Here is a 14,427-nt window from a genome sequence, read left to right as displayed (position 1 = left end):
CAGTTAAAGGTAATTTGGTGCTTCTCTATATATTTCTGTCTAATATGTCAATTTATTACTGCTAGATTTAAATAGTGTTAAATGGCATGAATTGAAAACTCCCCTTATGTATTTTCTAACTGCATTTTATTGACTTTATTGTGAATGATCCATCCATGCACATTTAAATAAAAAAAAAAAAAGAAATTGCACAAATGTGTGACTGGAAATGCATTAATAATCCATATGAATGTGCATCGCTTTGGATTGTGAGCTAACAGATTTTATGATTGCAATGGAAGTATTTAGTTTTGCCTAGCATTTTGAGTGGTTGTTGCTAAAAAAAAAAAAAAAAAGTACTTAATGAGGACACAATCCCTGGTTTAATACAAAAATATTTAGATTTTGAGATGAAATATGCCATAGACATGTTCTTGGCAAGTTTTTATGATATTTATAATTTTTTTTTGGATAACTAGCAACAAGCCTGGGCATAAATGCTTTGTCTTGAGATGTCTTGTGGTCTGGTTCATTCTGTTTTAAATGCAGTTGTAGTTTTCTGTAGCAGCATTGCTAATTATCCTTAAACCCTTAATGAATTGTGTCATTAATTGCTTTAGGGATGGATATTTTCTCTAACCACAGGTTTTATGAGTTAACTAAAGATATAGTGAAAATATAGCCAATTCTACATGCAATATGCTCATAGAAACAAGGATACATGTGAGCAGAACCACAACATGCAGTTTCCTTTAGATTTTCAAAGCGCCTCATTTAGTTTGGATTCAGTAATTCATTGTTTTGGTTCTCCAGAGCTCTCTGAGGACTAATGATGAAGTGTGTGATGAGGAGCTGGTGTGTGCGGTCTGTGTGCATAAGTGTGTGGAGCGAACAGCCCGGGCCAGTTCCCAACCGCAGTCAGCCACTGCATGCCTATCAACGCGCCGCCCTCATTCTGCTGCTATGTTCGTTGTGCTTTGAGCGGGGCGTGATTGCTTTTCCTTAAAGGCAACATAAGCCCCAATGAAATATTACCCATGAATGGCTTCACGCTGGAGTCACGTGGAAAGCTCCGTGCATTTAGATTATTGTCCGGCTTTAGCACAGAAGAATATAAGCAGTGTCTTTCTCTGAATGGGATCCAGCAGGTGTACACATCTAAAACATAGGGAAGAAATCCCAAAATATCATCTTAGTTAAGTATTTTCCTAACAGCATTTGTTCTGCATTCAATTCTGATTTGATTTTGATCAATATCAGTACATCCAAACTGTTATAGTAATGATGTAGGCGATAAAAATGTACCTTTAATAATCTCTAAAATCTGATTTCAGACCACAGATGGATATGGTTTGAACAAGGATTGTAAAAATGTCAATTTCTTGTAGTTTTTTGGTGTTTAGATTGCAAACAACTAAACTGATTTGAATCAGATATGGCAAAAACCGTTTTTTTTTTTTTTTTTTTTTTTTTTTTTATAAACTGCCTGTCTGAACAAAGATATGATCTTATATTATTTTGAGGTGGTAACTGCTTGTGGGAATTTAGTTGGAGTGGATGTGGTGATGTTCTGTTATTTTTTTTCTTTTCTCTGTGCTTTAATCACAGAAGGCTTTCTCAACTCTTTCATCTCGGCCTTATATAAGAGGCCCATCAAAAGCATCTTTAATGCATATTTAATGTCCTGCACTTACCTTATACAGGCTCCATTACCAGAGGGCTGTTGTGATGAGTGCCTGTGAAGTCAAACACAGCACTTTGTCTTCTTCTCAAGTGCTTACACAATGTTTTCTCAGCAACCCTTGACCAGAGTGACAACGACCGCACAGTTCATTAAAACTTAAATCACATTCATATTGTTTTAATGGCTTGGTATGAAATCCTTTTGTAGCATTATATATTTTTTAATTAAAAAAAGCAGCTATTACTCCAGTCTTCAGTGACGCATGACCCTTCAGAAATCATTCTAATATGCTGATTTTCTGCTTAAGAAACATTTCTTATTATTAATATCAATGTTGAAAACAATTATGCTGCTTAATATTTTTGTGGAATTATATGTATATATATATATAGGCACACAAGGCCTTGCTGAATAAAAATGTGAATTCTGTCAAAAATAAATGTATGCATGAATAAACATTTGAATTGTAGTGTATTGCTACAAAAAAAAAAAAAAAAAAAAAAAAATTCTACTTTAAATAAAGGCTGTTCTTTTTATCTTTTTATTCATCAAAGAATCCTGAAATAAGTGTCACAGTTTTAAAAAAATAATAAGCAGCCCAACTGTTTCCAACATTGATAATAAATTAAAATGATGTCTGAAAGATCATGTGACACTGAAGACTGGAGTAATGATGCTGAAAATTCAGCTTTGATAACAGGGATAAATTATATTTTAAATTATATTAAATTGGAAAATGTTATTTTAAATTGTAATAATATTCCACAATATTACCATTTATATTGAATTTTTGAATTTATTGAATAAATGCAGCCTTGATGAGCATAAGACTTTCTTTTAGTGATAAAGAACTTCTAGAATACATTTAGGAACAATTCATCATAACTGAGCAGCATGAACATAATTTGGTTCCAGTATTTTCTTTTTTCATAAACAATCTAAGGTCTGTTGCTCAGTATGAAGGTTTTGGAGGTTTGATGTCCTGTCTTTCACAAGCTTAAGCCATCAGTGGTGAGCTCTAAGGGTTTACAGCACCTAAATTGTTCAAACATTTTGGAAAAAACAGCATGTAAATCAGATGAGATCAGATGAATTCGACAGCTGTGATCTAAACTACATTTGTTCGTGAGGGTATGATTCAGTTGTGGGAGTGTTTTGGCAGCAGGTGTTAAAGCGATGATCACATTGTATGTTTTGATTCACAGCAGCGGGTGTTTGTCATTACATGGATATCAGTCGTGTCACATTGTCAGGATTTCTGTTTGCTGACTGCTGATCTGTTTCTGACCGACTTCCTGCAGACACACAATGTGAAGTTTGTACAGTCCTTCCGTGAACTTTTTTCCTCTTTCCTCTTGATTTAATCTCATTCCATGTCATTGAAAGCTCAGACAATCACTCACAGAGCAGCAGCCAGAACTTCATCTTCATCTTTTTTTAATTAAAAAAAAATAAAAATATTAAGCACGTTTAGATAAAAGATATAGAGAAATCATTAATGTAGACGATTAATGAACAGCTTGAACAAAAAAATAAAAAATAAAATTCCTTTCCCCATGCTGGTGATTTCACATGTTCATCACACATTTTTTCAAGGTACCTCTTAACATTTCTGAAACTTTACCTGCCCTTTAATTACTCCAAGTAAACAGTCCATGTTTTGCTACTTGAATCATCCATCACAGAAGATTGTTTCCACTTATTCAGCCCACCATGAAACATGAGCCATGATGTCACGCATGTATAACAGTATTTTATTTTTTTATTTTTTATTTTGGGCACTCATGTCTTGTTATCTATTTGTTATATATTTATTTATTTAACTTACAAATGAGGACAATGGAAGCAATCAAAATCAACAAAAGAGCAATGATATACAAGTGCTATAACAAGTCTCAGTTAGCTTAACACAGTACACATAGCAAGGGCTTTTTACATAATATAATAAATAAAAAGAAAACCGATAGAATAGAAAAGGATTAGATCAAGATAGTGTTATAGGTCTTTTTGCTTTTGTTAAATGTATAATAAATAAAAAGAAAACAGATAGAACACAAAAAGATTAGAAAGCTTGTTAGAAGTTTTTTTTTATTTTTATAAAGAAAACAAGCAGCAAATTAATAGAGTGCAAGTCTAAAAGTGTTTTTTTTTTTAAGAATATAATTATAATAGAGAGTGATATAGTTAGAGGGTCAAATAAAGATGGAAGAGATGTGTTTTTAGCCGATTCTTGAAGATGGCTATGTACTCAGCTGCTCTGATTGAGTTGGGCAGGTCATTCCACCAGGAGGGAACATTTAATTTAAAAGTCTGTGAAAGTGACTTTGTGCTTCTTTGGGATGGCACAATCAAGTGATGTTCACTTGCAGAATGCAAGCTTCTAGAGGGCATATAAGTCTGAAGTAATGAATTTAGGTAAAGGGGTGCAGAGCCAGTGGTGGTTTTGTAGGAAAACATACAACACTGTTAATGCATCAATCATTCACTGACCAAACGCCCACATCTGTGAAGTAATGTGAAATCAGATAGGCTTATTGTTTTGCCTACTGACTTTTTGGAAACACTATAAAAACACCCACACACACATACTCAAAGTCACCGTTATGAAAGGCTCTACATACGCAGCAACTCTCTACAATCTACATCATACAGTTGCACAGTTGATTTTGTTAGAATGTAGCATTAGCATGTTGCATAGATAACATCACACATTTTTATAAGTATTTTAAAAGTTTAACATAATTTTTGTATTGAATTAATTTATAATCTAATTTGAAAAAAGTCAATTTTAATTATATTGCCATGTAACAATATTTTTGATACATTAATTAGAATCTGAAAAAAAATCCTTAATTTTTAGTTATATTAAACATTTTACCGATATTTTTGGTATTAACTGAATCATAATCTAATTTTAAAAAGTCATTTTTTTTATTATATTGAACCGTCTGAATAATGTTTTTCATATTGAATGAATTTTAATCTACTAAGTGTGTGTATATATATATATATATATATATATATATATATATATATATATATATATATATATATATATATATATATATATATATATATATATATAATATAATATATATATATATATATAATATAATATAATATAATTTATTTATTTATTTATTTATTTTAATTGAACTTTTAAGCTTTGGTATTGAATGAATTGTAAACTTAATTTTAAAATAACTTTTTTGGCGTTAAATTATACATTAAGTAATTATAATTATACATTTCTTGTTCTTGTTCAATTAATATTGAATGAAAATAAGTGATCTATAATTACATTTCTCTATTTATGACTACTTTTCTCTTGCTTTGTCTGCCGCCATAGTAGGATTTTTATTTTTTTTTTCCACCACAGTGGACTGTGGGATTATCTTTTCTGTAAATGATACATGCTGCTGTAGAATTTGGCCAAAAGAAGACATCTTAGAAATGTCTGTTAGAGCAATCTTTGTGTCATTCAAATGATGCCTATGTAGGCATCTCATGGGCTTTGGAGCAGAGCCAGGGAGTTAGTGAAGGATAACAAGCCTATCCGAAAGAAAAAGCTCCAGTGATGTCACTTTAGACACCAGACTCACAACTGGGCGAGGATAAATTCACACCCACCTCACTAGGGGTGTTGTATATCCAATGAGAAGGAAAGAGTCATGTCATCCTCTGCAACACAGCTCAATTGGAGTTAAAACAGGAGGTGGAGAAAGAGGAGCGGGCTTTCTGATGCTAAACTACTCCCATAGCTCACTAGTGTTGAGCTGCTGGAGCTCGAGAGCAAGAAAACAGAAACTTTTCAAAGCTTTCTTTCTTTTTGGACACTTACAGAGCTGTGCACTAAGGCAGGTAGGAACATCATCTTGTTGTTCTTTTTGTACTTTGAAAAACATCTAAAGAAACACTTTAGCATGTATTCACATCCTGCTATTTTTATGTGTGATGATTAGGGATAATCACAAGCTGCTCGTGATGTGATATCACCCGTGTCTGCGAACAGGTGATAAAAAACATGCCAATATGGAAAGCGATTGCTTTTTCAAGAAAGAGGTGTGTCTGATTCCACATCAAGATGCCAGGTTCTAATGACAGCGACAGCTCCTCTGATGTCAGTATATTAAGTCATGAGGTGTTTTTAAGGTGCAAATTAAACATGAGATCTGTTCGGCTAATCTGAGATGATCATTCTCATGTCATGAAAGTTTTAATCTGCTGAGAGGTTTATATGAGGTGCCGCTCTCCTCCGTGCTGTGGGGTGGGCGTTATTTCAGAGTACTAGAACTCTGGGAGATGTTTGAAACAGCTGAGAGATTGTTAGGGGAAACTCTGACTATGCTATAAAAGGAAAATTCTGCCACTAGGCCTGGTCTCACAGAGGAGAAACAAACAGTCATCTCAGTTTTGACATGAGGTCATATCATTGAAAAACATGTGAATTTACTCCTGCAAATTTTGGTTTATGCAGATTTAGGGATGTCAAAAAGCAATTAATGTTCCCAGTCTTTATACAGGATCCAAACTGATTCGTGTTAATGCAGCTGTTCATAAATCATTTAGCAATATAGTTTGGGGACTGTATGATTTTAACATTTTTGAAGTCTTTTTTGCTGACCAGAGCTGCATTTATTTTTACAAAAATACAGTAAAAACAGTATTATTGTGAAATATTATTACAATTTAAAATAGCTGTTTTCTATGTGAATGGATTTTAAAATGTAATTTATTCCTGTAATGCAAAGTTGAATTTTCAGCAACCATTTCTCCAGTCTTCAGTGTCACAGAAATCGTTCTAATATGCTGAATAAAATACTGAATTGGTAGTGTTTCTTCTGGTTAATGCACCAGTTTACATTTTATGTGCAACAACGAACATCAAAGTTGGCAGCTTTTGACAGACATCAGCTCGTGTACTCTTGTGTTTAACCCCCAGTCAAGCCAGTAGGTCTCACAGCTGCATGTGACACAGGGCCAAAGGTGATCATTGAATTTGTTGCAAGCAGACATCTATAACCTAAAGGTCAACAGGTCTCTTGAGGTAAACCGGAATGTCTATTTTTAAGGATCTTGAGGGAGCTGTTAGCCTCAAATAGCACACTGTCTGTTCTCAGGCCATGTGATGCACACTGGTCGCTGATTGAAAAGCACTGGAAGACATAGTTTAGCAGGTTAGCAGCATCGTATTTTGTAAATAATTTTATGAGGCTCTTAGTAACAAGTAAGCTAGATATTCAATGTGAATTTCACTTGGATTTCAATCTGGATTAAATTCTTTTTCTAAGAACCTCTTTCTCCACACCCTGTATTCAAGGCTTGAAATGTGAAATGAAACTAAAATGATAACCCAGTTACCCTTCTGAAGAATCTCATTCTGTATTAAAATGTATTTATTTCATTTGAGATAGCATAATGTAATCTGTTAACACTTAAGCACATTATTAAGCTAGAATGTTTACAATTGTACAAAATTATTCTTTTGAAAACACTTTTAGCAAACTGGAAAAAAGCATTTCATAGAATGACCCATCTGTACGTACTACTAGAAATTCTGACAAAAATGTATACAGATTTCCACTAGCTGGTCAAGGACTAATACTTCTGCAGCATTATATGAATTTTTCCTCCTGTATTTATTGTGGTACCATCTATTTCATATAATATAAGTCTAATTGGCACTTAAGAATAAATGAAAATATCTAAACAAGATGATCAAGGTCTTCAAGATTGCTAGAAAGTCCCAGGCAGGAGAGTTTGAAGCTAAACTCTGCAGGAAAGTGGACCTTGAGGGCCAGAGCTGAGAACCCCTGCTTTATGCCAATAGTCATAAGTCCAACTGTTCATGACTATAGGGAGCCACAGTCTCTCGTCTTTAGATATAAGTGCTATATAGAGTGTCAAGAAAAAAAAAAAAAAAAGAACAGCAGAGCCCAGAGAATTGTGCCCACTTTTCCCAGCTGTATTATCAGATTTGCGGCTTGACAGATCCTGCATTAAGACACCATGGGAAACTCAGTGTGAGTGTTTCAGGCCGACTCTATCTGAATGAATGACATTTTGTCACAGTGTCTGGTCTTATTCTCCCAAGCACACTGAACAGTACACGGCTCTTTTTTTCTGGGATTGCAATGCATTGTTGATATCAAAAAGCAGATGATGAGTGGTGTGTTGTACAGTGGCTTAGTGGTTTTGGAAAGCCAGAGAACAGTTGCAGTCTGTTATTAAAATGCATGACCACAGGGAAACAAGACAGTGAAAGTCGTGACATTTGTCAAGTATGGTAACCCATACTCGAAATTGGTGCTCTGCATTTAACCCATCCAAGTGCACACACACATATTTGAGTGCATGACCACAGGGAAACAAGACACCCGGAGCAGTGGGCAGCTATATATCCAGCGCCCGGGGAGCAACTGGGGGTTTCAGTGCCTTGCTCAAGGGCACTTCAGCCATGGGTATTGAGGGTGGAAGATAGTGCTGTTCATTCACTCCCTCCCACCTACAACTCCTGCCAGCACCGAGATTCGAACCTGCGACCTTCTGGTTACAAGTCCAAGTCTCTAACCATTAGGCCACAGCTGCCCCCATAGACAAGACACTGCTTGTTAAGAGCCAAAGATACATTGACACACAGCCACCCTAAAATAGGTGTGTTATGTGTTTGTGTAAGTGTCCGAACGTGTGTATTAATGAGTGAGTATAGGAAATGATGCTACAATTGCAAGGAGACAGGAAATGCCTCCAATCTTGTATGTGGTGATTTTTCCACTGGTGAGTCACTGGCTTGGACAAGGTGGAGCTGCCGTCCGGTGCATGTGTGAGTTCACGTGCATGTTTCAGGAAGAGAATCTGCCTGACTTTCAAAAAGTTGCTCATTTGACACACTGAGTACTCACTCCATAAGTGTTTATACATGCTTAAAAACAATCACAAGTATCTCAGTAGTCCACTATAAACAAGGTGTTAGCATCCTTTTTCTCCAATAATATATATATTTTTTGCCTTTAAAGATATATATAAAACATTTGATCATTTACTCACAAAAACAATATTTTGTGTTTATTGTTCAAACGATGTAAGTAAATGGGGTCCAAAACAACATTTTGATTGAAGTTTAAATGAAACCCAGCAAGGGATTTTAGTTATCTTTATGCTTTGTATGGTACTTGATAGGGAGAGTAAATGTTGAAATTAAGTGTTTTTGTAAGCATTTTTGAATAAGAGTTTTAAACTGTGTTTAATGTCCAGTTGTGTAGGGATTTAGAATAGTTTCTGTCATGTTTTGTGACCATTGTAGGGAAAAGTGTAGCTTTTGCTTGGTTTGATACATGAATAATGTGCTATTTTTGTTTTTTTGTTTTTTACTCAACGAGTATTCACTATTTAGCATGTAAATGCATGCTGTTGCAAGCTAGTTGTATGCTAGATGGTATGACCTAATAATATAATTGAGTAATTTGACACATAAATGACAAAATTAAGTTCATAACTTGCCATTCTTAGTCACAACGTGAAGTTGCTTATTGCTTTTATGTGTATATATGTTTGACACATAAATGACAAAATTAAGTTCATAACTTGCCATTCTTTATAATTATTTAAGGGAAGTCGTGGCCTAATGGTTAGGGAGTCGGACTCCCAATTGAAGGGTTGTGAGTTCGAGTCTCGGGCCGGCAGGAATTGTAGGTGGGGGGAGTGCATGTACAGTTCTCTCTCCACCTTCAATACCATGACTTAGGTGCCCTTGAGCAAGGCATCAAACCCCCAACTGCTCCCCGGGCGCCGCAGCATAAATAGCAGCCCACTGCTGTGTGTGTGTGTTCACTGCTGTGTGTGTGTGTTCACTGCTCTGTGTGTGTGCACTTCGGATGGGTTAAATGCAGAGCATGAATTCTGAGTATGGGTCACCATACTTGGCTGAATGTCACGTCACTTCACTTCACTTCAGTTCTTATTGCTTTTATGTGTGTATTAACACATTCCATTTTTCTTTTTGACTTCTACAGACGTTATTCACACACAAGGTCCATTGGATGGTAGTCTCTACGCTAAGGTTCGGAAGAAAGAGTCTCTTGAGGGAGGGGTCACAACCAATGGTCTCCCAGCCAGTGTCGATCACACTTTACCTGCTGTAGACCACACTCTACCACCAGTCGACCACGCCCTGTCTGTAAGCAGTGACTCGGGCAACTCCACTGCTTCCATCAAAACCGACCGCACGGATGAAGCCAGCCATCAGCCGGCCTTAGTGAGTCAGCCGTCCTCCCAGCCCCTCAGCCCAGAGGAAAAACAGGAGCTGGACCAGTTGCTCAGTGGCTTGGAAGCACCAATGCAACGCACAGGTTACCAAAGCAGCCCTGGCAGCGGAGGCGGTGGAGTCCTACACCTCGTCCCCGCCCAGGTTCATGTCAATGGACACAACAACATAGACCGTGAGACAGATATCCTTGATGATGACCTGCCCAACAGTCAGGAAGGGAACAGTGCGGACAGTCTCGGGACCATCTCGTCTTTTGAGGGCAGAGCCACTCCAGCAGATCTGTACTACCAGCCAGAGACGGTCATTAATGGAAAAGATGCACAAGATGACTTAGAGAAGGGTGTCCACAAGAAAATACCAGAGCCCAAAGTCCAAAGCTCCTCATCTGTTCAAGAGCTCTTAGGGTCCTCTAGTGGCTTTGCCAACCAGAATGGCAACATCTGCCGATCTCAATCATTAGGGGCAGCCCCGACCACAGAGCAGAAGTACATGCCCAAAGCTCCCACACGCACGATTAGCAGTAGGGATGCAGTGCAAAGGGGACTGAATGTGTGGCAACAATATGGTGTTCCTGAGGTCCCAGTCACAGATGGGGTCACCTTCAACCCTGTACTACAGTCCCACAGTCTTCCAGAGTTTCCTCACATGGCATCTCAGCAAGAAATTGAGCAGTCCATTGAAGCACTTAACATGCTGATGCTGGACCTTGACCCAGCACTTACACAAGTCCCCAAGTCCCATAGTGCCCCATCTGGAGATGGTGGAGTGGTCACCACTCAACCATCAAACCCATTATCACAAACCCAAGCACGGCCGTCCTACCAATCTGACACAGCCATTCATGGCCGTGGTGGAGTCTCTTGGGGGGGATACCCTTCGACCTTTCAACAGGTAGCCGCAGAGCCTCCACAACCCACCATGAACCAGCAGAGACCCACAGCCATATCCCAGCATGCTGCATTCCCTTCTGAGGCAGAAGGTTGGGCTCCAATGTCCCAGTCCACAGTGCCTTCCACCGCCTTTGGAGTTCTCCATTTGAAACCCCTCAACATTTACCCCTCAAGTTCCACGTCCCAGTCCCCTGAGCCCCAGGAGAGTCAGCGTAGCTATTCTGCCTCCTCATCCCCTCTACCTAAAGAGTCTGAACCGGAAGATGCCAACTACAAACTGGGTGGTCTTGTAGCTCACCGTGTAGCTGGTAAGATGAACTTTAAAATACCTCTTTCAGCATTCTCAGAGTCAGTTTACTTATTCAAAGGTACAATAGTAATGATAAATTAATCATTCCTTGGGCAATAACCAGCCAGTGCTTTTAACCATTAGGCTACATTACTCATGCATATTTTTATGTATACAGAATGTGAATTGAAACAAGCTATCAAGGGAAATATAGTAAAGGAAAACATCTCCATGCTTGTTTTGAGTGCTTGAGTTAAGCTTGTCTTGAGAGCTTGCCTTTTACACTCAAGGCGGTGCCTTTTTTTGGTGGAGTTTCTTTGTTGGCATTGACATAAGCACTGTGAGATCACAAAGAATGCTTTGTCCAAAGTGCTTCTGGCTTAAGCCTCAATATCAGACCACATTTCTTTTTTGTTCCAAGCCAAAACCGAGCATTTGTACATTACATCTGGAAAATTGCCCAAACAACTGAGGGCTGTTTTATGGCAGATCATTTATTTATTTATTTATTTATTTTCTGTCAACATTATCTGTTCAGCTTGAAAGTTTAGGATGATTTTCATGGAAGCCTAGTTCTTCTCATTTTCGATGTTTTTAGAATAATGGCAGCACATAAGAGTTGTTTGTTGACCCAGTCTTGTTTTTGTTGCAAGCTAAATTCACCATGACTTGTTTAGGTTTTTCCAATGTTGAATTTAAATTACAGATGTTATTACTAAGTCTGTCACATACTGCTGGTGTATCTTAAAATCCAAAATGTCATAAACACTGTATATATAGACTTCCATCTAATCCTTGATACACATATGCCTAGAACATATATCTAAAACATATTGTTACTTGAATTACGGCTGATGCATTGGATCTGGGCTCACTTTTGCCCCCTAGTGGTTGTACAGTACAGGTTTCACAGTTAATGTGCCTTCTTTATCTTTAATCTTAGCAAATGAATGTTTATAAAGCATCAAACAGGTCATGAAGGTCACAGACTGATAGGAAGAGCTTTGTCCGATGATGAGCCAGAAGAGCTGTGTTAGTAGGAAATAACTCTCATGGACAAACCTAGTCAGCTATGTTTCTGTTTTATTGCAACTTAGTAGTGTTGTTGACTCAGCATAGATAAGTGTTCCTGTAATACTTTCTTTGTAACATTCTCTTGAGTCCTTGCTCTTGACACAAGCTCTTGCAACACTGATTGAAGAGCTCTCAGTATCTAGTAGTGAGATTTGGTTATCAGACCTGTTACTATCTAGAATTAGGGGAACACTTTGTCTACATTTACCATCCGCAGCGTTCTGCCACAGATAGTGTGTGTTTATCTTTCCGACTGAAGTTAATGTAAATACATGCTATATGTTAGGACTGGGCAATGTATCGAAAATTCACAATGCATTTGGAAATGTCTATTTATTTTTTTTAAGCTATGTCACCCAGCCCTACCATATTGCCCATTTTTGAAGATATTTGCCATTAGCATTATGCCAACAAGTGCTGATGTTTTCTTTTCCCCTTCTTTATTCATTCTCTCATGTTTGTCCTGTTTGTGAAACACCCGTATCATCATTACCTCCACCTTCCCTTTCTCCTCTTCACCTTCTTCCTTTACTTCCTGCCACGGACCATCATCCCTCCTCTTCCTCCTCCTCCTCCTCCTCCTCCTCCCTGTGGTGTGCAGAGTACACTGCTCGTATCCGAGGCATCAGTGAAAGGAAGAGTGTTCCTGAGCTCGGCCACCGCCGCCGCTCTTTCTCCTTCAGTGGTTGGTCTCTCTGATGCTCTGTGCCACCCGCTGACATTAACTCATAACACCTTGCATGTTGTGTGGTTGTGTGTTATTTCTCTGTTCTTTCTCACTTTTGCCCCGTATCTTTCCCTGCTCTTTTTTTTATATATCAATGAGAGCACTTCCTGTTATAAAACGGCAGGATATTTTTAAATGGTATTTTTATTTTATTTTATTTTACTTTATTTATTTTATTAATATTGTATCTGTAATTGTTATTATAAAACAGATATATCCAATTCTAATTGGATAAAAATAAATAAAATAAATAATAAAATGTAAAGGCATAATTCACCCAAAAATGAAAGTTCTGTCATCATTTACTCATTTTCATGTTCCAAACCTGTATTACTTCTGTGGAACACAAAAGAAGATATTTTAAAAGACAATGGGGAACAGTGTTGTTTTGGAACCCATGTAGTTTTAATTTTGGGATAAATGTATTTAGCAAAGGAGTAACAGTAATTAGGAAGAATAAAGTCTCCCATTTCCTATTTCTTTCACTATTTGCTCTATTTTAATTTCTCTCCTTTATCGCCCTCACTAATTTAACACTCTTCCTTAACCATTAACCTATGTTGGAATTTCACCTTGTTTGGGTGAAATAACAGTTAACAAGAGTATGACTTCAGTTTGCTCCTTTGTGCTGGGTGACCTCTACAAACAAATTGCATTTGTATTATGTGACGAGTTAAAGTTACACAGTAGCAGGACAAAGACCAGTCTGTCTGGATCAACTGAGCCCATGTCACAAGATCCAGTCTACCAGACCTGGGGAACAATACCAAGGCGAGCAGACACTGGCTTCATTCAAGGACTCTCTTTTACCTTGGTTTAACCATTTAGATGAAGGACAAAGGGTAATAAATCCTTCCTGAGTCTGGAGACCATTATACAATCCTTATCTGCCACAGGGGAGTAAACGTCTCGTACACTGACCGTCTTCAATCCCGTTCGAGGCCCCATGCAGGCCGTGTTCAGTAGCTAGGTACCAGGATGAATGTTTGTCTTGGACCTCTCCTGAGTCTGATCCAGCCCAATATAGATAGAACAATGGCATAAACGAGACCATGGAGAGAGAAAGAGCAGTTTAATTCTTTGATTATTTTAACTATAGTTAATTTTATTTCTTGCATTAAGCATTTTGAATCTAACAGTGTTTGTTTGGTTTAAACGATGGCTCCTCTGATTGAATCACCTCAGTTACAGCAGCTTGAATCTATTAGGACAGCGTGATCACTAAGGTAACATCACAGTTTGTCATGCACAGCTGTAGATCTGGCGTACAACATCTGTTTTGCATGTTTCCTCTCCCGACCTTGTCTGAAGTGACACTGGGGGATGCAGGCCATATGATATCCCAGCACATCCAAGCATAGACCGGTCACTTTTAGGATCGGAATGGTTGACATTGTCATAAAAACCGCATGAGTCTGATCCAGGAATGTGAATAGATTGCAGATGGAGTGTGAGCACCCTCCCTTTGTGACATCACTACCTTATTTATCTGAATTGCTCGTTTTGCAGGCAGCACTC

At 37.7% G+C, this 14,427-nt stretch overlaps 1 protein-coding gene across 15 annotated transcripts in view; it reads left to right on the top strand.

Annotated features, from left to right (window-relative positions):
- Positions 1-14,427, top strand: part of LOC109094866 (tensin-1-like) — a 220,440-nt gene that overhangs the window by 181,598 nt on the left and 24,415 nt on the right. For all 15 annotated transcript variants that reach the window (XM_042764243.1, XM_042764248.1, XM_042764241.1 and 12 more), the window contains one exon: positions 9,676-11,127. In XM_042764243.1, coding sequence (XP_042620177.1) covers positions 9,676-11,127 — 1,452 coding nt within the window. The remainder of the gene's footprint in view (positions 1-9,675; positions 11,128-14,427) is intronic.

This window comes from Cyprinus carpio, chromosome A9, assembly GCF_018340385.1.
Source record: "Cyprinus carpio isolate SPL01 chromosome A9, ASM1834038v1, whole genome shotgun sequence".
Taxonomy (NCBI): Eukaryota; Metazoa; Chordata; class Actinopteri; order Cypriniformes; family Cyprinidae; genus Cyprinus; species Cyprinus carpio.
The sequence above is the reverse complement of the archived record's forward strand: the minus strand, read 5'-3'. Positions and strand labels throughout refer to the sequence as shown.